General features: G+C 45.7%; 1 protein-coding gene across 1 annotated transcript in view; it reads right to left on the minus strand.

The window, feature by feature from the left end:
* The window catches only part of KCNMA1 (potassium calcium-activated channel subfamily M alpha 1), a 753,854-nt gene that overhangs the window by 358,885 nt on the left and 368,903 nt on the right, over positions 1-26,066 (minus strand). The window contains 1 exon segment of the mRNA XM_032608356.1: positions 16,484-16,545. Coding sequence (XP_032464247.1) covers positions 16,484-16,545 — 62 coding nt within the window.

Consider the following 26,066-nt stretch of genomic DNA (forward strand, 5'->3'; position numbering starts at 1 on the left):
CTGTCCTGTTTATGAGCCACAGCAGAAAAACCCCTTAGCAAAACTACAGCAAAACTACTGGACTGCCTCACATGAGAGGATGAATATTTGAAAAGGTTTATTTTGCAAGCACAATTAATTAGTATTAACTGAAGGCATTAACTGAAGTCTGTTCTTTGCTTTCCTGGGGTCCAGTTTGTTTCTCTAAATATTAGGGCTCGGCCTCATTCGGGACATTAAGCACTTCATTAAGCTGAAATCCAAGCTAATTTGATTGCACAATTACAAACTGTCCCTGGCTGGAGATCGTCTCATTTGTCAGGTGGCAAGCAGGCAGCGTGGCCTGATGATACACTGGATCTGCATTTTATCCCCAGCTTGAGGTCTCAGTGTTTTCTGGTCTTGACTTCATCCAGCCTTATAGTAGGGAAGTTAAACTGAAGCAAGGAGACAGATGTTCTCCTTACCAAAGCTGCCAAGGGCACCTGGAGACCCATCCATTGGGTCTGCAAAGCAACAGGGCACAGGAAGACTCCTGGTCACTTTGAGATGGCAGCAAATGGGGTGAAAACAGAGGCCCACTGCGCCCCGGGGAAGCTCGGTCACATGGGGAGCATGCATCCAGCAGCCCCCTTCCTGGACCCTGTGCCCAGTTTCATTTTACCAGCTGCAGGCTCACCTGACAAGTTATTCAGCTTGGGTGTACACGGGGACCGAGGGGACAGAAAATCACATTCAATGGTGATTTTCCTGACATTAACAGACCCGGGAAACACCACATTTTCTAAAGTAGTATTTCCCTCTCCTCTACTATTCATGCGTGTGATCGAAAGACACCCAGACACCCCCCCAGTCTTCTCCAAGAGAGACCCCTCCCTCCAGCCAGCCCAGTCCCCCCATTGACTCTGCTGTAAAGATGTTAGCCTTGCCCAAGAGAAGTCTGCCCTTGGCCCTCAGCTGCTGGGAGGCATTCTCTCAGTCCTTGGGATGTCATGTCTGAACAAAGTCTTTGCCTGGGGGTCTTGGGTCAGTCAGGTAGTAACAATGAGATTGGGAGCAGGGGGAGGGTGGTAAACCACACAAGAAAGTCCAACAGTGTGATATACATGGAGGCTTTGGGTCACGTGCAATCTGTCAAGCTCCAAAGTAGCTGAAGAGTAAGGTCAGCCACGTGAGCAGTCACCCAGGTTTATGTGACTGAGTCCCAGTAAAAGCTCTGAGGTTCAGTGAGCTTCCCAGGTTTGCAAAATTCCTCATACTGTTATGCATCAATGCTGGAAAACTGCCACTGTCATGACTCCAAAGGGAGAGAACAGTGTGGAAGCTCTGTGCTTGGTATTTCCCTGTGTCTGCCCTGTGAGTCTCTTCCCTTGGCTGATTTCTTTTTTTTCCACTTTTTTTTTTTTTAACATCTTTACTGGAGTATAATTGCTTTACAGTGTCGTATTGGTTTCTGCTGTATAACACAGTTAATCATCTATACGTACACATGTCCCCATACCCCCGCCCGCTTGCGTCTCCCTCTCGTCACTCTCATCACCCTCCCTAACCCACCCCTCTAGGTGGACACAAAGCACCGAGCTGATCCCTTGTGCTATGCAGCTGCTCACTAGCTTTCTATTTTATATTTGGTAGTGTATATATGTCCATGCCACTCTCTCACTTTGTCCCAGCTTACCCTTCCCCCTCCCCGTATCCTCAAGTCCATTCTCTACATCCGCGTCTTTATTCCTGTCCTGCCCCTAGGTTCTTCAGAGCCATTTTTTTTTTTAGATTCCATATATAGAAAGAGAAAAGCAAACACTGTATGCTAGCACACATACTTCGCTGATCCTTTCCTTGTAGTAAACTGGCTGTGAGCATTAACAGCTTTCAGTGAGTTCTGTGGTCCTTCTAACAAATTATCAAAGCTGGGGGTGGTTTGGGGAGCTCCCTGAACCTGCAGTTGGTGTCAGAAGTGAGTGGTCTTTGTGGACTGCTCACCCTCTCCCCTTCTTCTGTATTATCTAAGTTCCACCCATGCCTGGGGACCCAGACCTAGTCTCCCTTCCTCCCTGAAGATGCCCTAAATTACTGCAGCCCAGAAAGCATGCCCTCTTCTGGACTCAAAGCTTGTGTTTCTCAAACTGCTTTTTAGCAAAACCCACAGAAAGAAATATATCTTACATCACAAACCAGTACACACTTATGTTTACACAGTATATAGAGATCTGTATATATTACTGAAAGAAAAGTTTCACATAATCACATTGACCTTCCAGAGCAATATTTTTATCTAAGGTCCAATCTCCTTTTTTTAAAGATGATTGCTGTGGCCCACTCTAATGCTTTTACAAATCAGTAACGAGTTGAGATTTGCAGTTTTAAGACACTCAGGTCCTGCCCACTACCTTGATAATTAATCACGTCGCTGCTTTGCAATACATCTTGGGATTTTTTTGTCCCCTTGACTTTAATGTGTTCACATCGTGTCTCTTTAAAGACCTGATGTAAAGTTTCAAAACAAACCTCAAAAGGACAATAACAATCATATCTAATGCTTTTTTGGCCACTTTCATGCTGGGCAGTATACTAAGAGCTTTTACATGCATCACCTAATTCTCACCACACACTGCTCCGAGGAAGGCATTAGCATCGTCCCTCACCACCATTTTCACCCTATTGCACAAAGCTGGGAGAGGTTAACCAGCTTACCCAAGGACACACAGCACCCATGTGGTAGAGCAGGATTAAGTCCACGAAGGTCTGATTCCAGAGCCTGCTGCTAACCACTGGACAGCACTGCCTTTCCTTTCCACCCATTCTCATTCCCAGCCAGAGCCCCCCAGCCGACCTCCCTGCCCCTCAGTGGATGGGGTATCAACAACACACATGAATGTACAATCCTGGCCCAGTCAGCTCGGGGAGGAGGGAGCTGGCAAAAGTCTCCTCTTCACTCAATGCTCTTTTCAAGCAAGGGTCAGTGACCTTCTGCCTGCACGCAGCCCTCTGAAGCCTGTCTGTCAGGGTTGCCCTCATTCGTCTCCAGGGAATCTCCTTCTTCCAGAATGCCAGTCACCCATGCCTGCTTCTCCCCATCCTGCCTTCCCTGCACCAATTAAACTGTCACAGTCGACCGGCTTGGAGACGGGTGAGGGCAGCAAGAAATCCAAAGGAGGCAGGGAATTGAGGGAAGATGGGGCTTCTCTGAAAAGCCACTCTTCTGTTTTCTGTCAAACTGGTCTGAAGACTGGTCGGATGCACCCACTACGGTCCCCAGCGACTCTCCAGTGGTGGGGAAGAGTCACAGCCTTGCGGAGAGGTGGCAGCTGCTTTTTGCATCTGTTTGGGTACCCCAACGATGCCCAGGTCCTGGTGCTCCAGGGCTGGGTCTCAGAAGGGGTGGTTTTGGCTGGAGATTATTTGCCTCCCTGACTCACGGATCAAGGAGGAAAATTTCCCCTAAAAACAGATGCTTACCCACAATGAATAAGAGATGCAGAAAACAAAGAGTACTTAGGCTCTGCCCTATAGACCCATCCCACTTTACATACTGATTTCTGTGTTGCCTGGTATTAAAGGAAGAGCTGGGGGGTCTAGGGCCTCCCTTCCCTGGTCTCATTAGCATTGCCCCTACATTTTCGAGATTTCAAAAGCAGTGGGGGAAAGGGTATGACAAGAAGAGATACACTACCAAATGTAAAATAGATAGCTAGTAGGAAGTAGCCACATAGCACAGGGAGATCAGCTCGGTGCTTTGTGACCACCTAGAGGGGTGGGATAGGGAGGGTGGGAGGGAGGGAGACGCAAGAGGGAAGAGATATGGGAACATAGGTATATGTATAACTGATTCACTTTGTTATAAAGCAGAAACTAACACACCACTGTAAAGCAATTATACTCCAATTAAGATGTTAAAAAAAGAAAAAAGAAGAGATATTCGCTGCAGAGAAACTCACACTGAGACGTGTTTTGTATGGCAGAAGGCGGAGGATGCCCAATCAATCTCCGCTTAACCTCTGGCTATGAAGCCTGCCCTCTGTCTGCCACCTGATCTTAACGGCACAAGAAACAGGAATGAGTGAGCAGAGATCCTTAGCTTAGGGTTCATGGACCAACTCGAGGGTCCCTGGCAGGCAAAAATTCCTATACCACTCATCAAATCCCCAAAAAGGTGCCTGACCCACAAAAGAACCACCACCATCGTACACAGTAATCTACACAGTGCTCTCTATCATTGTACTTGACGTAGCTCCCAACTGTTACTCATTCGTCCTCCTTCTAGCATATGTACACACATGCATGAGCCACACAGGCACCACGTGCCCCCTCCTTGCCTACCCCCCGGCCTCACCACGTACTTGATAACAGACTGTGCTCGAAGGCACAGCCAGGCTGCATGGCTGCCCAGAGCACATCTTAATTATTATTATTATTTTTTAAGATGTTGAGGGTAGTTTATTAATTTATTTATTTTTGCTGTGTTGGGTCATCGTTTCGGTGCCAGGGCTTTCTCTAGTTGCGGCAAGCGGGGACCACTCTTCATCGCGATGCGTGGGCCTCTCACTATCGCGGCCTCTCTTGTTGCGGAGCACAGGCTCAGGACGCGCAGCCTCAGTAATTGTGGCTCACGGGCCTAGTTGCTCTGCGGCATGTGGGATCTTCCCAGACCAGGGCTCGAACCCGTGTCCCCTGCATTAGCAGGCAGATTCTCAACCACTGCGCCACCAGGGAAGCCCACATCTCAATTATTAATGCCGCTCTTTACAGACCTTGCCTTATTATTCCTGTTCATGCTATTATGAAGAGGGTAAAATCCTTAATGCACTCCTCGCCCACTTGCTCCCGCCGCTAGAGGAAAAAGCATGCACCAGGTGGAATCATAGCCTCATGTTCTTCACCTTTCTCTACATAAGGACTCTGCAGTTCCCTCCAGGGCATCAAGATCGAGTGTATCTCAAACTGGGTTGTGGGTTCATTTTCTGCATTTTCTGAGGGGGGCTGGGAGGACGAGGTAAAAACACCAGCTCTCAAAGGAAGAAACGAGGACTCTGAATAGGAGGTCTGCATGACTAGGAACATGGGTAGAATATCTTTGTTGAGAAGGACAAATGCCTTACTGTAGATTCCAACATCTAATAGGTAGACCCTGGAACCCTACCTATGGTGTCCTCCTGAGAGAGCCGTGATCAGTGGAAGGTACTTGAGTATTTTCCATTTGGACGTCAGACTGGTGAAGCAGCTCTACCAGAATCAGGGTTATCATAATGGAATGGTCATCTCTTTTCCAGCTCTGAAAATATCTGAGCTCTGGGTTCTATATTGAAGCAGAGCTTAACGCTATCCTAAAATTAACTGCCAAGTTTCCATGCAAAAAGTGAAAAGTCAGGAGATAGCGAGACAGCTCAGACTTGAGACCATATCTGGGGAGAAACGTCCAGAGATGCTTTCGGTTTTGTTTTTGAAGGGGCCATAACATAAGAGTTTCATCAGCTGACCCTAACGCTCAGCAAATTGGGAACTTTAAGGGTTATGAAACTACAGCCAGGGTTTATCTATGTTAACCCATGGTTTTATACCCACATATGTTAGAAATTAAACCAAAGTTCATGCAATGTGCCCATTTAGCTGAGCAAGTCAGAACATAGCCTCGAGCAATTATCAACACTGACACGCTTAGTATAATCAACTCTGTTTTGGTCAAGTTAATACACTAGTAGAACAGACAGATTTGGGCCTCTTTTCTTACAAAGAATCTGACAGTTTAAGGGGGTTATGTTCACTTCCATTTATGTCCTGGAAAATACACTCTTGTGACTTAGCAACCACGTTTAGAAAAACTCCTGCAGTTCTTAAATAAACAGAGTGTATGTTTATGAGGCCCTAATGGCGTTCTTCTCAGGGATGATGTAGAGTTAGTGACATGTGGCTTTGGGGATTTACAGTAAGTTGTGGGTGATTTATTGCTGTGACATACAGAATTTGCCTAGAGAAAGGTGAACATTCACTTATGCAGCGTTGGAAGACGTGTTAAACGGGAAACAAGCTGGGGCGTGTGGAGACCAAGGACTCCTCACCATGGAGAGAGAAGGGCCCCTTTTTGGGAGACAGAGGTCCATGGGTTAAGAATATTTTCTGGCACTCAGGGAGTAGGGCTAATTCAAGACCAAAAAGAGAGACAGTTTAGAATAGAGATTGAAAACGGCCTACGGAGGTGTTTTGTTTGGCCCATAGAGTACTTTTAAAAGTGGTGGAGTCGTGGGCAATATTTTCAAACTGAAGATTCAACATGAAGGCCCAATTTCTTCTCTTCTCTCTGAAACAGGGGAAGATCTGCCTGTACAAGTCTGCATTTTTGCTTGGGGACAGTCAGCCGGAGCTGGGAAGTCATTTCAGGGAAGGCTCAGGATCTCAGTGCCTCCTGGTCTCACATACCTGCTTGCCTCATTTGTAACATCTGCCCACCCCTTTCTACTTGAGCTTGCAAACCTTGGTGCAGGAAACGTTCTTTTTTACTGTGGTACTTTCAGTGAACAGACCTCTTACACTGGCAAGACTCATTTTCAGATATGAGAACGGACAAAGCATTATGTGTCTCCAAAACGCAACAGGGAAGCAAGATTATTCGGTTTTCTTTTAAAAATTGACATAACCACGGGTGCCATTTTTGATTAAATGATGGGTTGCTGACGTTAATATTTCCCAAAGCCAAATCATAAGACGTGGCTTGAAATGGAATGTTTAGTTTTATTTTCTCATCTGAAACAATTAGATGACACTGGGAGGGGTGTGGTAAGAGGCGTCTGTCTCTGGGCATGTTTTCTTATCTGTGAAAATTTCCAGACGGTTGGGGCTGACAGGAAGGGAGGAAAAAGAGCCAACTTCTCCATCAGGCACCGCAGACTCAGGGCCGAGGGCCCACCACACTTCTAGCCAACCACAAAATTGGATGAATTCCAATTTCTTTAAAACCAGAAGAAAAAAAATAAATATAACAATGAATAGGTCATAATGACTCTCGCCTGGATTATACTCATCTTTATAGGAACACAGCAGTAAAACATAACTTTTAATATTCTTTTTGGAGAAAGAGACCCAAGAAGGCAAAAGTACCTAGAGCCCACGAAAATCACTGTGCAGCCCCTCCAGGCAAATGCTAGTCTCCAGGCCGGCAGCTCGGGTTGAGCCGTGGCGCGTTTGCCCATAGCATGACCTCACTTAGCCAGGACTGTCATCCCCCATGCCCCTGGATGCTCTGCACGTGGCAAATTCATAAATGAGGCCCCTGTAAGGCACATTACACCCTGACCTCAGTTTCAAAAAGACGGAGCAGCTGCCTTTCAGCCAGCCACTTCTGGAAAAGTGTCCAAAGGTTTTCAACATGTGCAGCTGGGGAAGAGGTATTACCACCACTAGAGACAGTTTGCTTTTCTGATTCCGTTATGCCATTCTGAAAGCATTCTCAGTCCTTAACCTTGGTGGCCAACTTCAAGGCAGGGCTTCGCTGGACTCAGCACATACTGAAAACAAAATCCAAGAGGCCAAAGTGTGTGCCATAATGAGAGCCCGTCTTATGGATCCCTAGAGGTGAGTGGGAGACTGAGTTTTCTGTCTCCTCAACTCAAAATCTCTCCAGGGCCAAAACACTCTGTAAGATCCAGCTATCTTTTCAGCTTCTGAACCTTCAGCACTTATTGTTAGCAAAGCTCATATTAGAAATTGATGATATATAGCCTAGTGATACCTCACTTGTTATCTTGTTTTGTTACCTCATTTTTCCTATATTTATGGCTGGACTTCCTGAACCTTGTGAATTTAAACATCTTAATGGGAAAAAAAATCTAGCCTTATACATAGTACTTGAAATCCCCTAATACCTAGAAAAATATCTCACACACAGTCAGTACTTAACATACATCTATTACTTTATTGATACCTTTAAGGTACATGGCTCTCAGCCCCATCTCTGTTATTATGATGAGACTGGTGGCCAATCCTCCCATGCTATGCTTTCCCATCCACTCATAGGTGGGACAGGATTGTCCCCTACGTACACACATGCATGCACACACACACAAACATACACATGCCCTTCTCCCAAATTCTGGAAACAGTGACATGTGCATCCAAAAAGTCCCAAGGGCATCCTTACTGCAATGGGTTCTATTTTTACAACACAAATAACTCATCACTGACCAGGGTCTCCCCAAAGCTTTAATTTCTCAGGCTGTCAGGAAGAAGGACAAGAGGAATAAAAGCAAAGGCAGAGGTCACGTCTGTGTGCAGCCCATAAACCCCGTGATGAAGCTGTAGCCGTCAACACCACACCCCAGCATAACCATGGCTGTGTTAATAAGCATGAGTTCTGTCCCTGTGTTTGGATTAAACCATTCTGAGCTCTAACCTTTCCCTCCAGCTGGCTTCCGTACTGATCTCTTGGCAGTTTCTGAGTGCATGTCTGGCTGTGGCTTTAGGTAAAGGACCAGAGCTGGGCAATGGGGAGAAGATCCAGCCCTCTGGCGGTATAAACACGTGTTAATTGCAGAAGACATAGCTAACTGGGCCTTAAAGGGAATGCATCTTCTTCATTTGCCCTGAAACAATCATTCTTTTTAAAGAAAAAAAAAAAAAAAAAAAAAAGCCAGAGGGCTGAGAGAGTGTCAGATAATCCAAGGGTTTCCTTTTAAATCCTAGAGAGTGGTGAAAAGAGAAGAAATAATTCATTCTAATTTTGGAGGGTAGAGTAGATACGAATTTATAGAAATTAGTTGTCAGATAGTGTTTTCATAGGAGAAACAAATGAGCAGTGGGGCAAAATGTCCTCAAAAGTTATGTGTAACAAATTCCAAACAGCCCAGACCAATGCATTCAGGCTGGTCAACCTTCCACAAGAGAGCTGAACTCTTACTTCCCCTCTGAAGTAGTACAGGAAAAAGAAAAATAAAAAGAAAGAAAAGCAGGACCATAAAATCAGGAAATTCAAAGCCTCTTGCCAACGGGGATGAAATAAACTAATCTCCCAAGCACCCACCTGGCTGGGTTTGGTCATTTCCACCTGGGATTATCTTTGTTCTTTTCCATGTCCCTAAAGTGTCCCCCAAGATAACAGCATGAAACTCCAGAATTGCGTAAAAGGTCATTATGGGCATTGCTAGTCAATGGATAATATTCACTATCACATCTTTATTCATTTTTTATTTAGTAGAAAGAAACCAAAAGATCAAGTAAAGAAGGGACTGGTTTGGGCAGGAAGAGCTCTGACTTCTGGCTCTAGTTCAGTCCCTGGCTAGTTGAGTGACCTTGAGAAGGTCACTCAGCCCTCACTCGCCAGGAGAGGACGCTGAGGCGCAGGGAACAGTGTTACCAGGCGGACTCCGAAGCCTCTTCAAGTCCTAGCATTTTATTCTAAAGTTGTCTTTTGCAGTAAGCCTGGAAGGTCTAGCTCCGTCTTCCTTCCGGCTCCTAACAGTCCTTGATTTTTGCCTCAGGAAATGCCAAAGACGAGCAGTTCCCTCGATGCTTCTAAGTGCAGTCGCATGCGGTGCCTCTGTGTCTCCCTCAAAGTGAGACGTGAGCAAGGAAGCCGAGACCACTGCACAGCGTGGAAGACGGAAGCAACAAGAGTGCTTACCCCCTTGGCACACCTGTCTTCTCTACCAGGTTTACAGCCCACTGATGAAAGGGCAATTTGCAAAACCAGATGAGGTAGGATGGTTGAGTTCCGGTTGCTCCCACGCCTGAGCCTCAAGGGTTGCCATTCAAGGTTAAATTCTGAAAGGGGACAGGACTTCCCATTGGGAGTTATTTACAGCCTCTCTGCCCCGAAGGCGTCTCCTCTTCCCCCACCCCGCCTGCAGTGGGCTCCCCTCCCCCACTATCTGACGCGCCATTCTTTCAACAGCTGCTGGCTCTCCTGCCGTGCTCCCTTCACAGATGTGCAATGCTGTTCTGAACATCCTGCCCTTGAACTTTCCCTACCCATAGTTTTCCAAACCAAAGCCTGGCAGTAAAAATGTCAGTGAGGGATGGAGAAAATTGGGGGGAGTATTTACAAAGGAAAGAGAAAGAATACGGAGATGCTTTATACACACAGCGATTTGTGTTGATTTCCTCAACAAAGGTGAAATGCATGCCACGAGTTCTCGAAAAGGGCCTAAAGGCGGAGAGCTGGAGCAGTTTTCTCAGAACACTACCAGAAAGATCAGGTTCCATAAAGGAGCTGGGTCCAGAATAAAATGGTGAGCTTCCTTCTCGATGCCACGGGCTGCCCAGCTGTTCCTGCTATGGAGCAGGGGGTGTGCTAATGGTGACAGTGAAAGCAGCATTCACAGTCCTTTACAGGTTACAATGCACTATCGTGGAAGTGACCTACACTGTCCTCACAGCTCTGCCAGGTGCCCACTACGAGGTCAACACCTGTGTGCACTGTGGGTAATAACAAGACTGGAGGTGGAGGCTGGATATCTTACATGGCTTCAAAGACCTCCAAAGAAACCTCCTTGGGGTCAAATTTTCCTAAAGTCCACGGGTTCGATATGCACACAATGCACTGACTAACTCTGTAAGCACACAATGCAGAAGTATAACCAATTAACTATACGCTGCAACTCTCTAAAGAGACAAAAGAAACTAATGCGGAAGGAGAGCCTCTCCCGTTATCTACTCTAGTCTGCCAAATAACTGGCTCAGAGACCTAGGTAAGGATGGGGAGGGCAAAGGGACTTTCCACCGGGAAAGAACGAATCACTTAAGTCGGAGGGCTCCTTAAGACATGATCAACTTTCCCTGTTCTTTGCTAACTTGACCTTAGTCCATCACAAAAAGCTGCCACCCCACTGAGACGAAACGGAAGAGCGTATTTTTAGAGCCACAGTTTAGGGAGAAATGAATCAAGGCCCAGACAGACATGAGACAGCACATGGCCCACACGCCCCATGTCCCGGTGAGAAGACTCACAGGACCCTCGTGAGCACAGCCGCCTTGCAGACTTGGCCCCGGAGGTGCGAGATGGGGAGATGAAGAACATGAGAAAACAAGACAGATGAATTGGCAGGATGAGGCTACGTGACCTCCCACGTAGTCACCTCCACATCTGGAATTTCACTTCCTGACTTGGAAGAGAGGTTCCTTCAGACACATGGATTCAAATCCTGGCTCCACCACTTACTAGCTGCATGTTTTTGGGCAAACGTTGCAGTTTCATCTGTAAAGTGGAAAAGGTCATAGTACCCACCCTATCAAGTTGCTAGGAGAAGTTAATGAGACTGCACGTATACTTCATTTTAAAGTGCACAGCACTATACCTTGACACAGCACAGGACCAGTGAATGTTCTTCCCTCTACCACCCGGCCCTCTCTTCCCTTTTCAGGAGGATTTCTAGGCAAAGGGATTAGAGCCTGGCTGTGTGAAGATTTGGGCAGGTAAAATGGTGGGGTAACTAGCCAGTTCTGTTAAAGCTCTTGGTATCCCATTACATCAATGATGCCCATGTTATTTTTAGAGACTATGAAAACAATCTCGTCAATTTCTACTGCAATCTTTTTTTTTTTTTTTTTTTTTTTTTGTGGTAGGCGGGCCTCTCACTGCTGTGGCCTCTCCGGTTGCGGAGCACAGGCTCCAGACGCGCAGGCTCAGTGGCCATGGCTCACGGGCCCAGCCGCTCCGCGGCATGTGGGATCTTCCCGGACCGGGGCACGAACCCATGTCCCCTGCATCGGCAGGCGGACTCTCAACCACTGCGCCACCAGGGAAGCCCCTACTGCAATCTTAAAGGCAGTTTTCTTTAACCATAGCCAACCTCAAGCAATTTGACCATGTGGAAAATATTCAGCATGATCACACTGAAACTGTCTCAAATGAATGAATGAATGGATATAAAATCAATGAATCACTGAGTACAAATGTAAAATTCTAAGGACTGGGGGAAGGCCCCTTTCACATCACCAACGCCACTGTCAGCCTGGAATCTGGTCCAAATTTTGGATGCTCTCTAAAATTTGTGCTGCTTTTCCCTTCCCCTTCCTAATGTCCATACCCCCCAAAACAGCACTGCTGATACCAGAAGCCGAGAGCAAAGACCGGTGGAGTCAGCAGGTGCCCCCACTGTGTACCAGCCATTTTGGAGCAGATAGAGCCATTAAGGAAAAATTTAACAATGTATAACCTTTCAGCTTTACTCTGCTCACAGCAGGTAGCGTGCCTTTTAGAGACACAAGCCAGCAATGAAGTCACCAGTGAGCAGGACTTGACCTTCCTTTTCAGTGTGTGCAACGTTAAATATTCATAATGCACTGAACTGCAGCATAAGAAGTAGTGGAGTTTAAACATGAATCAAAGGGATAAATAGCTTCACACAGGTGAGTCATCCTTTCCAAGAATACCCCTGGAAAAAATGCAAATACCCAGGGCCCTGAGCCTCTACCTCTTCCAACGTTCTTCCCTTGAAAATTCTAGAAGCAGCAGGAACTGTTGCATTATGCAGTCCATGAATCCTGCCCTCACACTGACATCTTCGGGTCTTTTTTCTTTATCTGTTAGAGAAGAATTACTGATCCTATGTCAAAGGGAGGAAATAGACAGGGATGGGACCAGCAACAGTGACAGTATCACCCACGGGGCGTCTCGGGGCACTTCTGACGTCGTTATACAATTAAAAAAAAATCTTTGCTTCACAGAAGATCAGAGTATGTGGAAGTAAAGGGGGGGGGGGGGTGTAGGTATCGAGAGACGTCAAAATTAGAAGTTGGAGTGCCTTAAATTGGGCACCTTTAAAAAGAATGAAAGTTAAAGAGAGTAAATCCTAGGAGTGCTCATCACATGGAAAAAAAATGTTTTTTCTTTTAAATTTTGTATCTATATGAGATGCTGGGTGTTCACTAAACTTATTGGGGTCATCATTTCATGATGTACGTAAGTCAAATCGTTATGCTGTACACCTTAACTTATACAGTGCTGTATGTCAATCATATCTCAATAAAACTGGAAGGAAAAAAAGAAGGAAAAAGAACTGGAGTTTTTTGGGATAGTATCTGCCTCGTGTGGCCATTTAATGTCTTTGGGGGGGGGGTGGAACTACTGTGTGTGGTGGGCTTAATGCTTCTCTGTGTCTGTTAAGGAACTGACATCTGTGTCCATCCAAAGGCTGGGTGGAACATCTCCCTCTGCTTGGGTGTTTCTAGAAAGTCTACTGCTGGGATGACGGAGCATAACGTTAACACAGTTTCATGTAATTCTCTTTGGCTTTCCAATCGAGGAGCTCTGAGCACAATCTGTCTCGGCCAGATAGTCATCAGTTGAGGCTGCACACGTGATTTCTTCTGTGGTGACCGCTCTAAGAAAATCACACCCAAAGAAGGGCCTCCCAAAGCCTTGAACGTAAAAGACCTACTCAGGGATCCATCCTGACTTAACAATGGAAAAGGAAAAAAGTTTGGGAGAGGAAGTCTTTGGCAATGACTTACCGGCTGCCTCTTGATGGTGAAATAAGCTTTGAAAGGTTAAGAAAATCATAAACCCACCAATTATGACATTTATCTGAACTGCCTGTCCACCCGTACAACCTGCATTGGCCTGCCCTGACAGTGAGTTAACAGAGCTGACCAACAGAGCCTGTTTTCTATACTAATGTGTGTTCCTTGCACTATTTAAAGGGCTAGGTCAGAGAGCCTCACATCTTGAACTTGTGCTGTGGCGCATTCCCCACCATTTTGGTTAAAACTCACCGAGACAAGCCATTTCATGGACCATGGCTGCCCAGTTAGGTTCACACAAGGGAAAGCCTATGCACTGCCTTTTGATTTATCTATTCGAAGAGTATAAATACTAACTAAAATTCATCTGAAGAACACTAGGTACACTTTTTTCCAGGGTGATGACTTAGCGTAACTTCCAAGAGACGTTTGAAGCTCTTTCCAAGATGCCCAGATGGCCAGCCAAACCACGAGTGTGTAAAACCGGTGAGAGTTTTGAATGAAAGGGAGGGATGAATTTTAAGAATTTACATTCTGCTTTCTTACCCGCTTTTCATTTGCATCTTATATGTGGATAGAACTTCTTATCTTGTTTACTATGCTTGATTATAATTTATCTAATGGGCTCTTTTTTCATTCCTGGGAATGAATCTATGGCTTATCGTGGAGGTAACTTTTAGATTCTACTTTAATTCATCCCCTTACTTACACAGTAAGCATCCTTGCTGGCTTTCCCCAGGAAGATAGTAGACCCTTGGTATTGACTATGCTGATGAGTTCCCCCATAGGACAAACTCCTGGGGTTTGACCTCAGAACCCAATGCGGTAACTCCAATGAAAAGTAGAAAGGGCTACACAAATAAACATAAGATCTTCTTATAAACAAAAAGGCTCACTATGCCAAACCACTCAGTTTAGTGACAGAGAAGAAAGACTGAGGTTAGGATCAGGCTGAAACAGTCCCCAGGGAGAGTGAGGACAGTCTTGGTTCTAAGATTCTTGGCATTTTTGCTGGGAAAAGCTGAGCACAGGACCGAAGGGCCATCCTTAGAATAGACTCTTTGCAAGTCCATAAAAGAAACCAGAACCAGAGAGGGTTCCCAGTACTGGCTTTCCCAGGCTCAGCAGAATCATCACTAAATCCAAAGGACAATGAAGTGGTGCAGGGCATCCAGGGAAGAGGGTCTTGCCTTGGGAGATTCTGTTCCTTTCCCTCCTTTCATGTGGAGCTGAGAACACCAAGAACTACAGAGCAGAAGACCGCCCCATAGCAGAGACTATAAAAAAGGACACAATTCAAATCCATCTTACAAGAGCACTTTATTTCTGAGAAATACAGAGGAGCAAAAAGGAAGAGACAAGGAAAGAAGGCGCCAAGGCACCTGTCCTTCTGGCCGATCACCACACTCACCTCCACGTAAGGGTTTGCCTGCTGGGGGCTCACAGACTACATGCCGGAAAGTACTTTCTGAGCCCCGGCACAGAAGTTGGCAGGGTACGCACCCCATGACTTGTGAGAATACTCCTCACCCCTGGGGAGAAAATGGAGAGGTAAGACCAGGAGCTTTAAAAGATCTCTGGTTCAATTCAAATATGATCGAGAATTATTAAGAGGAGATGTTTAAATGGGGCTTACCTTCAATGACATGCCAATTGGAGTTTTCCAAACTTAAAAAACTCTTCTCTTTCTCGGCCAGGAAGAGCTGATGGAAGAGTGCGTGGAATCTCGACTCCTGGAGGACTTTTCAAGGCCCCTCCACCTGAGATGGGCAAGGGCAGCCCAGCCTTGTGCATGGGGATGGGCTGAAGGGCCGCTGATATTCCAGATGTGGCTGGTTGATGATGTTTCCTTTATTTGCCTTGGCATGATTTTGGCCCAACACCCAAATGCACAAAATCCTTTGGCTGGTGACCAGTAACTCTGAGAAATTCAGAGTTTAGGCATGCATGAAATTACTACAGAAAAACAGCCACAGAATGAGAACACTGAGCTCAAAATTCAGGCACACCAGGCTCTGAGCCAACAGGGATACCAAGCAGGTTTCCTCAGATCAAACTCCAGCATCCAGGTGTACCAGGGTGAGAGTTCAGGGAATCAAAACCACTCCTACAGTGGATGAGGTAGGCAAAGAGCGGAAGGCCACCATCCAGGTGTCAGGTGCATGTCCCCACAGAAAGGAGTCAGACCAGCTCAGCTCCCGTTTCCCAAATGCTGTCAACTTCAAGCTTGCGACAGAACATTTGGAACAAATGATGTACCGAGGGGGTGACACGTGCAGGAACCAGGGCAGAACTGGCTGCCACCTAGCAGCTCCGCTCAGTGCCCCCTTCTGCCTCCTTCAAAGCCTTTTCTGTCCATGGCTCGGACAGACCCCACCCCAGGCTCACCCCAGAGCACCAGTTCACTCAGCCGGCGCCCCAGGGGTCTGCACGAGGGTCCACTATAGGAAATCTCAGATGGCCATGGGCCTCCACCTCTGGGGGTCATCACAAACCCCTCCATCCCATCTCCTTACCTTCACAAGTCAAGAAGCACCAGCCAGGGATGCTTCAGCTGAATATTCAGTTGGCAGGCACAAAGGACAGCATCAGGCCTTCTATGCTGACCTCCAATAAGAGTAAAGCTTTGGAAACCCTCCCAAGAAAAGGATGCTACCACCACGGCAAGAATGGCTCAGACCCTCACCGACTGGACACCATGACTCTCTCAGAGGTTGCAAATTCACACCAGAGCCCTTTTGACCTCTTGACACCTTCAGTGCAAATACCGCACCAGGAAACAGCTATTTGAAAATCAGTGATACCCAGGGAAAAGGTGTGATGACCTCAGATTCCTCTCCCGCCCTCCTAGGCCAGCATAATCACAGTAAGTCTTCCTCGTGAGAGCTTGCTTTCCCATTCAGAAAATCCACACAGACAGCCCTGCCTTCCTCCAAAAGCCTTCCACACTCAGGAGGCTCTGGCAAAGGTTGGTGTTAAAGGAAATCAACGGATCAATGTAAAGGCTCGTGATGGTTTGAGAAAAGAGGGCAAGACAACGTATTTGAATACTCACTTTGACGAATCTATGAAGTATATTACAAGTGCACCAATGCTGAGAGCAAAGACTAACACCACCTGCAAAAGAAGAGAAAAACACCATCAGTTAAGGGCTGAATGCTGGGAAGTTTACTTATTTATTTTCTGGACACATGCAGCTGCAGCTCGGAACATGGTGTCTTCAGGGGCCTGCTTGGCAGTGTCGCCCCCTCGCGGTGCCCACATACTACCCTGCGCACGGCTCCTCACCCTGCAGTGGACAGCAACCTCACTGCTGGCCAGCAGGGCAGACTTTTGTACCCCTGGGCACTGGGGTTTCATCTGGCCCTGTTACCTCAAGGTCCAGCTTCTCTGCAGCTGAAGTCAACACACTTCAGTGGGAAAAAAGCAGGTAAAAAAATCGCAGTGATACAATTTTTCATATTATGTGTAACCTAGGCCCCAAAGGAACTCAGAGACAGGGACATCAATTTTTAACAGCTTTGCTGAGGTATCATTTACATACCATAAATTCACCCATTTTAAGCGTGCGATTCAATCAATGACTTTGAGTAAATTTACCAAGTTGTGCAACCAGCCGTGTAATCTACTTTCGGAACGTTTTCATCACCCCGGAAAAATCCCTCCTGCCCATTAACAGTTAATACCTGTTCCTACCACCGACCCTGAACAAACACTAATTTACTAGCTTACTTTCGGTTTCTATACAAGAAATATTAATCAAAAAGCACGAGGTTGGTGTCTGTCTAAATGTCCATATATGCATATGTATGCGTATTTACATTCATTGCATGAACGTGTGTGTGTGCACGTGGTTGTACTACTTCCCGGGTATTCTGGAGACGGTTTAGGCGCAGGAAGCCAAATTAGGTAATACGACTGGCCAGGTACATGACAACGTGCTTCTTCTTGGCACTCTTCACTCAAAATTAATCACCACTGACACGAAAGACAGTTTCCGCATCTCCTGCAAAGGATACCTGTCACAGTAAAAGTCCATCAAAGGATACCTGTCACAGTAAAAGTCCACCAGACGAACAAGCAGCACCTGAGGCTGACGCTGACACTTCTGTCCTCACGCCACACTCTAGTTTCTTTATTTACTCCTTCACAGAGGAGGCCAGGAGTGCAACTAAAAGGAGGTACAAAAATATAAAAGACGCCAAGAGCCAACAACGAAGCTTGAGAACAAAAAATAAACACCACCATCACACATAATGCCAGGGGGCAATAAATATCTAGTAGACGTGCTAATATCCTAAAGGGACTGCAGGGTGAAGGGTGTGAGAAGTGTCAGCCTCTTCGGCATATCTTCAAATTGACATCCCTGTGACACTGGCTGGCGGAAAGAGGTGAATCCCGATTCATGTGACGATTAGGCATGATGGAGTCGTGTGTGTGTGTGTGTGTGTGTGTGTGTGTGTGTGTGTGTGTGTTCACATGCACGTGAGCCAAACTGGCTGACAGAAAATGAACTCTGCATACCTATCCACTTAAAGCATTTACAAAATTCCATGGAGCTACATCCATTCCATGGATGGTGGGCTACAAAGCAGACAACTGACCGTTGAAACAACTGGGTATTATAAAAGGAATATGTGGCTTCATAGCATCTGATGAATTCCCCTTATGAAAGGAAGTATTAAAACATCACCGGGGCTGATTTTATTCTTCCATTGTGTTTTAAAAACTGAAACGGGCTCCAGCTGAATCCAAGGAAACTCCTGCAGTCTGTCAGTAATTACCCTCGGCCCAGGGCTAATCCCCCTGGCAGGCTCACCTCAGTCTCTCTCCTCACACATGCACTCATTCATTCATTCATTTATTCATTCATTTCTTGCAAAGTTATACACAAAAACAAACAAAAACATCAAGAAGCCTCTGCTTTTCCCTCTATTATCTGAATGAGGCAGCAAATCAAGTAGCTTAAGATTAATTTTGATCTGTGCTATTTCTGAGACATAAGCAGTTAGATCCGGGCCCTGACCTCATTCTCAAAATGCTGCAAAGAGAAGGGGTGTGGCCAGATCAGAGGGGAAGGACCTCTTCTTCATTCATAGACAGCCGATGCAAGACTAATCTCTGGCAATTTGGCTGTGTGTGTGTGTGTGTATGTGCATCCGTGAGTGCAGAGCTTCTCTCAGAGCGGGCTGTGCAGGCTTAGGCCATTAAAGCTAGAGAGAAGATGAGGGCAGAGGATGGGGGAAAGGGGAGGAGAGAAAGGGAAAAGAAAGGGGAAAAGTTCTTGCATACCGTTTCTGCATCATTCTGAAATGGGCTCAAAAATCTAAGCTCTCCTGCCATGATGATGACTTCCCAGCATCGGAGGGGACAAAGTAGCTGACACTAATGTGTCCCAGCTGCCTCTGTGAGGGGGAGTAATGTGCAGCTTTAAGCGAATCAGCCAGTGACAGGAGGGGCGGCCTCTTGCTCTCTTCAGATGCAAAGTCAAATAGCAGCATCGCTCTGACAGGATAAGGGAGGGAGAGAAACCCAGGAGGAAGATGACTCCACGGTTCCCAGGAGCTGAAGGTTCTGAGGAGTGGACCTATTCTTGGGTCCACACGTTCAGCTGGAAGACTCCCAATGGGGTACAGGGTGTCCGAACTGTCCCATCCCCATCCCCCAGCCACCTGCCTCCAGGCACGAAATGATCAATGGGGCGGGGAAGGATCTGCTTCTCAGTATGGAAGCCACCATGCCTGCGATTTTTAAACTTGCTAAACCGCTCTTTATCATGTCAGGCTTGATTACATTGTCAACCCAATCCGGGTGCTGCAGATAACGAATCAATCCTTTGGATCTCGCCATGAAAACAGGAATCCAACAGAGATGAATCTTCTACAGGGCCCTCGCAAAGGGCTAGTTCTCTCTCATCTTGCATCTCTCATCTCTATCTCTCTGGCAAACACCCCACTGAGAACCCTACTCTAAAAATGAAAAACTTCAGTCCAACTCTACAAAATGATTAGATCGTAGCCTAAGGGGTAATGGTTACATTACAGAGCATCCCCAAATAATCACCTAAGTATTTCACATTTGCTATGCACAAGGCCCTGGGAAAAACAAAAGGAAGAAATCCACTTGGAGTCATAAAATATGCTCTTTTCCTGCAGTAACCCTTACATAGATGAGTCCTGTGCTATCATGCAATTAGTGCTCAATTGTAGGGTACAGGTAGAGTCAATATATAGTAAGATATGGACTAGATGGGACATACATAAATGGAGGAGCTAGGGAAGGGCGGGAACAACAGAGGTTCTTGTCTCAACAGCCACTCCCTTCTCAAAGTGTCCCTTCTTCCGACGTGTTACGGCTACTCTAATATCCCTTCATTAAGGGGGAGGGCCACTGGGAATCCTTCCGTGAGCAACTACAGTCCCAGGGACCAGGGGCAAGGCAGCCCAAGGGACATGGTAAGATGAGACCAAGAAAAGAGACCGGGAAACACTCGCCATCTAGCAGCTGAGTCGCAGAACACCCCTAACAATGACCAAGCACTTTACAAAGTACTATCGCAAACGAGTGTGTGTGGACACAGTCTGACACAAGGGATGAGGTGAGCAGTCCCTCTCAGCACACCCTGTGCCTGTCATGAGAGCCCGGCCAGCCTTCCTAACTCTTCATAGCCTGGGTTCGCCATATCACCTTGGCTACCCTGCGTAGTGCTAACTGCCATATTCTTAGGTTTACTGCAAACACCCGTATGCTGTGTGGTGGTACTGAGTCCTGAGTGATATTTATAGAGCGCCGGATTCCTAAAAACAAAAGCCGTTTGATAAATGTCATTGGAACAATGGTGCCCGTGAGTCATCTATTTTCAAAACTCTAAGATCAGACATGACATGTGTTTGTACAGAAGAATGCTAGGTATACAGACAGACAGACAGACACACACACACACACACACACACACACACACAGTATACTAAAAGAATGCCTGTCCCCAACACCTGACACCAGAAGTCTGATGATATGGGACTTCCCTAGCAGTCCAGTGGGAAGACTCTATGCTTCCAATTCAGGGGGCACAGGTTCCATCCCTGATCAGGGAAACTAAGACCCACATGCTGGGTGGCCAAAAAAATAAATAAATAATAAAAATTTTAAAAAGCAGGAAAATTATATAAAAACAAAAGTCTGATGATACTTGGTGAGCAGAGAGGAGAAAGACACAGCCATCTTCACGATGGAAACTCGAGCAGACCCTGAAAACCTTCCAAATGTCTTGGAAGGTTCAGAAAAATGCACAACAGTATGGCGAAGCACAGAATATCCTCCCTCAGGTCACTGAAGCTCCCCAAGGAAAAGACAGATCCATTGATGCGATATGGAGGGGAATGAATCTGGAAAGCTGGCTCCTCAGAGATACTGCCTGCTCTAGAACCTGGTTTCAAGCTTTCGGGTTTAGGCCCAAATGCTTTCAAACCCGCACAGAAGGCTGCGTTGGGCCTTCAGACATGGATTGGGAGCAGAGGGTCACAGAGGCTGCTGCTACTCAAATCCTATCACCTGAGGAGCTCTCCTTAAAAGCCCTCACCTCACCGGGGCACCAGATAATTGAGAACTGGGGTGAGGGGGAGGCCGCATATCTCTATTTTTAACAAGCTCCTCCAGTGAATCTGATGTGTGGCCAAGAACGGGGAGTCACTGAATTAAACCCATTAGAGAAAACCACTTAGCTCAAGTCAGAGATTAATTTACAAATGTCACCTTAACAATTAGCCCATCAGAACATATGTATGAGGCCTGCACACTTTGAGAATCGTGCTAGGAGTACTCTAAAAAATACAGAGAGGGGGATGAACTAATTCTCTCCTGAACGGGTTTTACACATTCTACTCAGCTCACCGCAGAACAAATGACCCTACTTAATGATTCTGCACGTTTGATCAGGGCCTAGCCAGCTACTGGCAGCAGCGACCCCTCAGAAAACTAACGATTTTTGATATAGGATCCCAAAGGCACATTACTTTCTTTTATTGAGGTATAATTTATACACAATAAAACTCACTATATAAAAAAAAAGACATGAGGACTCCCAAGGCCAAACAATCTGGGGACGGTTTGTTTATGAGAGAGAACATCATTCCAGCATCCAAATTATAATGTTTGGTCTGGCAAATTTAACAACTCTACAATCAACCTTTATTGAACTCCTCTGCTTGAGGTCCAGAGGGGGAGAGAGGGAAATAGAAAACTGAAATAGCTAAGTCAGGCCTGATCTTTGCCCTCAACTAGCATGGAATCCAGAAGTTTAAATCAGTCAGGAGTCCTTGTGAATTTTATAAATGCTACACATATAAATAGACACTTCTGCGAAGTCCAAGGAAGGAGGGGGCCTAGAAGTAACACCACCGCCACTGCAAACTCCCACAGTGGAAGAGGAAGAGGAGAATGGAAAACCAAGGAGGAGGAAGGGAGAGTTCCTGATGCTCCAGGTCCACCTGGCTGGTCCAGGGAAGGGCAGCCACCAGGTGCATGGGGTGGCTGGCACGTGGCGGGGAGAACGCAGGACTCCAGTAGGGAGGCCCACCTGCGATTGAATCTCAACTCTGCCCCGATAAGCAGCACGCACTCGAGCACGTCACAGAATGTCTCTGGGACTCAGTCTCCCAATCTGTGAAATGGTGGGATTGGAACAGATGCTTATCCAGTGGGGACCGTGACAGGTTACTGTAGACAGTGAAAGATGAAAACTGTTTGGCTCGAAAAGGCAGAGCTCTTGTATGCCAACTGTATGCCATTTCTGCATAATTATAATTCAGCACGATGGCAATAAGCGTGTGTCACTGACCTGTGTCAGAGAGGCTTGCTTCTTTCATAAAATCACAAGTGTGGACTCCATGGGCACTCGGATTCAGAGTCTGCGCTTCCAGTAGCACAGTGAGTTGCCCCTGTAGCTTTTCATCTCACAAAACTAAAAACCTAGACCCACCAGCTGCCGCCTCCTGCGTCTGTGCCTCAACTGTGCCATCGCTACAGGGCACTGAGTGGTGGTGTGAGGCAGCCCCCTCTCCTCCTACCTCGGTGATTCACTGAAAAACCTATGTTTCTGCCAGTCTTACCCCGAGAAGCTCACAATGAGTCTCAATCTTTTCTCAAGGGAAAAGGGAAAGGATTTCTTTTTCTTCACTATATGGCAAGATTAGTAGTATGTTTTTCTCATCCCTGAACTATTAGCTGTTCTCAATAGGAGAAGACATAATTTTGCTACCAAAAAAGGTATTTTTGTTACCCTAAATAACAAAAGATTTGTAAAGTATAAAACCAATATTTTGACAGCGCCATTTAAACAGCCAAATGTCCCCTAAGTTTCCAACCTAACATTCTGGTGCATTACATTTGACTTACGTGAAGTGCTTACACAAAAATGCCGTTAAGTGGATTCACTGGAAACCAAGACTCCAAACAATAGTGGACGTGCAGATGCATTCAAGATGAAAGAAAGAAAGGAGAAGAAAGGAGCTTTCAGCAGTTGGTATTTAGAATTATAGCATTAAAATAAAATACATGGGACTTCCAGATAAGAGTAAAACAGTGCTTTATTCAAATGTAAGGGAGCCGAGTAAAAATACCTGTGAGAACGTGTGTGTATGTACAGCTGATTCACTTTGTTGTGGAGCAGAAGCTAACACACCATTGTGGAGCAATTATACTCCAATAAGGTTAAAAAAAAAAAAAGATTTTCATTGGATGAATATACTGATTGGAGTCTTTCAATCATTATAATTTTTAAAGTAATAAAAGAATATAGTTACAAAAAAAATGCCTGTGATTTTGTGGGCATTCAAATCTGGTGTTTCCAGAAATGCAATACTATAAAGCCATACTCAGTGTAGAATGGACTGGATTTTCAGGACACGTGATATAAAATGGCGAGGGCCCCCCCTCAATCGCTGCAAATGATTTCCACGGCTTTTGGTACGAAGATAAACATCCCTGACACAGCTTAGAAGACCCTGAAAACTCAGGCCTTTTTCCTCCTCTCTGGCTTCATCTCACACTTTCTCCCTCTCTAGACGCCAACTAATGGAAATTTCAGTTCTTATTTACTGTGTGCACACCCCCCCGCAACCACCCAACCACAGGGCCTTTGCACAAGCACTCCCTTCCTCCTGGAAGACTTACTTCCCCTCATAGACTATCCATCCTTCAGATCTCAACTCCACCATCACTTCCCTGCTCACACAATATAGGAAAGTCCCCCATGAGCACAGTCTGTACCTTGTGGCACTTAGCACAGGAGCAATTTTACGTTTCTTTGTGTAATCGTTTGATTAGTTCCTCTGTCCTCTACTGGACTGCATATTCTGTGAACACTGGGTGCATATCCATTTTTACTCATCATTAAATTCCCAGGAGCTAGCAAAGTGTCTCGATCAATATTTGTTAAATAAATAAGCATATGGAGAAAAGACTGGAGAAGGGGTTTGGAGACTGGGTGCAGTGAAAGAAAAAGAAAGCTGGAAGGATACGAACCCTCACTGAGTGGGACTTCAGAGTTTAAATCCTTCCCTGTGATGGTAGGATCCAAGGGACCCCTGCTGAAGTGGAACGGGGTTGAACATCACTGCAGTCAGAAGGACAAGGATGGGGGACGCACAGGGGCCGGCTAGCACATTCAAGTGCACAGACTGGAAGCTGATGGCCAGAGGGGCCTGGAGGTCGGTAGATGACACCAGCAGGGAGAGTAGACAGAATGGGGATTTAGTCAGGTAGCAGGGGCCTCAAGAGAAAAGGTTTTGCACAGGATGGAAGAGGCAATGGAGGGCCAGAGTGTCCAGTGATCCCTGGGCTATGGAGAAACAAGCCACCTCCATACAGAGAAGTGAGGGAAATTACAGCTCTAAGAAAAACAGGTTCAGCTGAGATGGGAGATGTCAGGAGTGTTATGTGAAGAGGTTGAGAATTTAGATTAGGTTCAGGACTAGGAACCTGAGGGAACAAAGAGAAGCCCAAGTCCTGAGGGGGCATGATACAAAATAATATAAATATAAATGCATAAATGGGACATGAATATATATATATATATATATATATGTATGTACGTACACACACACACACACACACACACCAAAGAACACAAACGGATACTCTGCTAATTAATCACAGATGCTGGACGTCTGTCAATATTTGTTAACCAACTACATTCCCAGCAAGGTGCCTCTGTCCATTTTCAAATTAGGTAGTAATTTCCAAATGACTATAGATACAGAGAAGCCCTGGAAAATAATAAGGCTCCTCCTTAGTGTACGCTAAGAACAAGTTTATTATAAACTATGCATCTGCTGGTATACAGACAAATACGTACAACGGTTGGCTTTCTGGAGAGGATGGAGGAGAAACTGACTAATACAAATAGATACAGAGGGTCTGGATTCTTCTTGGTTTGTTATGTTCCTCAAAGAAGAAACTGGGGCCTAAGTTATAAGTCAACTGCCTACTCTCTTCCCCTCTGAGGATTCATGTTGAGTGTGAGTTGTGTGAACTTCTGCAGGTTAGCGTCCCCAGCTGTCACAGGAGGGTCATCTGTCTTACATCCTGGATTTCACTGACCATGCACATCTCATTCTGCACAACTTAAAAATACAGAAGAGTTCAATGTGTTCCTCTAAGGTCTAAATTTTTTAGAACTGAAATAAGAAACTAAAATGATGGAAAGCAAGAGTAACATTAAGACAGAAAATTTTCCCTAAAACCTGTGTCCTTCCTGAGAGTTGAGGTTTAATGACACTAAAATCTTAGGCCACTGCATCATAAAATTTTAAAGGTTGATTTCTGCATATTTTAACCAATGGCATGAAAACCGCTGCCTTGGCACACAAGACAAAAATCTTCCATTTGAGGTCTAAAGTTGGAAAGACCTTTCCTGTCTAATTATTGAAAAACCCAAGGGAAAACATTCCATCAGCTGGTGGAGCTCCCAAGATTGCAGCTAATGAGCTTTTTCAGAAATTCTCTGGTTTAAGTGCATGTGAGTTTGGCCAAGTGGGCTGTTAATTTAATTAGGTTCATAGGATGAGAAAACTTCTGTGGCACTGTCAGGTCACCAGTTGCTGCCTGTTGTCACCAAGAACTAAATTTATGGCCATCTTTGCCCTACTTTTCAAATTTTGCCAGTTCTAAGAGTATATTAAAGGGAAAAATGGAACTGAAAGCTGGGGCTCAAACAGCCACCTATACACTCAAGTTCACAGCAGACAAAGGTGGAAGCACCCAAATGTCCACTGACGGATGAATGGATGAACGAAATGGGGTCTGTACATACAGTGGAATATTATTCAGCCTTAAAAAAGGAAGGAAATTCTGGTACATACTACAACACGGATGAACCTTGAGGACATTTGCTAAGTGAAATAAGCCAAACACAAAAGGACAAATACTGTATGATTCCACTTATATGGGGCACCTAGAACAATCAGATTCATAGAGGCAGAAGTAGAAGGGGGATTGCGAGGACCTGGAAGAGGTGGGGATGGAAATATATTGTTTAGTGTGTACAGAATCTGTTTGTTTTTCTATAAAGAGATGAATAGTCAATATCTTAGGCCAGCAGGCCACAGGATCTCTGTTACAACTACTCAAGTCTGATACTA

Source organism: Phocoena sinus, chromosome 16, assembly GCF_008692025.1.
Source record: "Phocoena sinus isolate mPhoSin1 chromosome 16, mPhoSin1.pri, whole genome shotgun sequence".
NCBI classification, from domain to species: Eukaryota; Metazoa; Chordata; class Mammalia; order Artiodactyla; family Phocoenidae; genus Phocoena; species Phocoena sinus.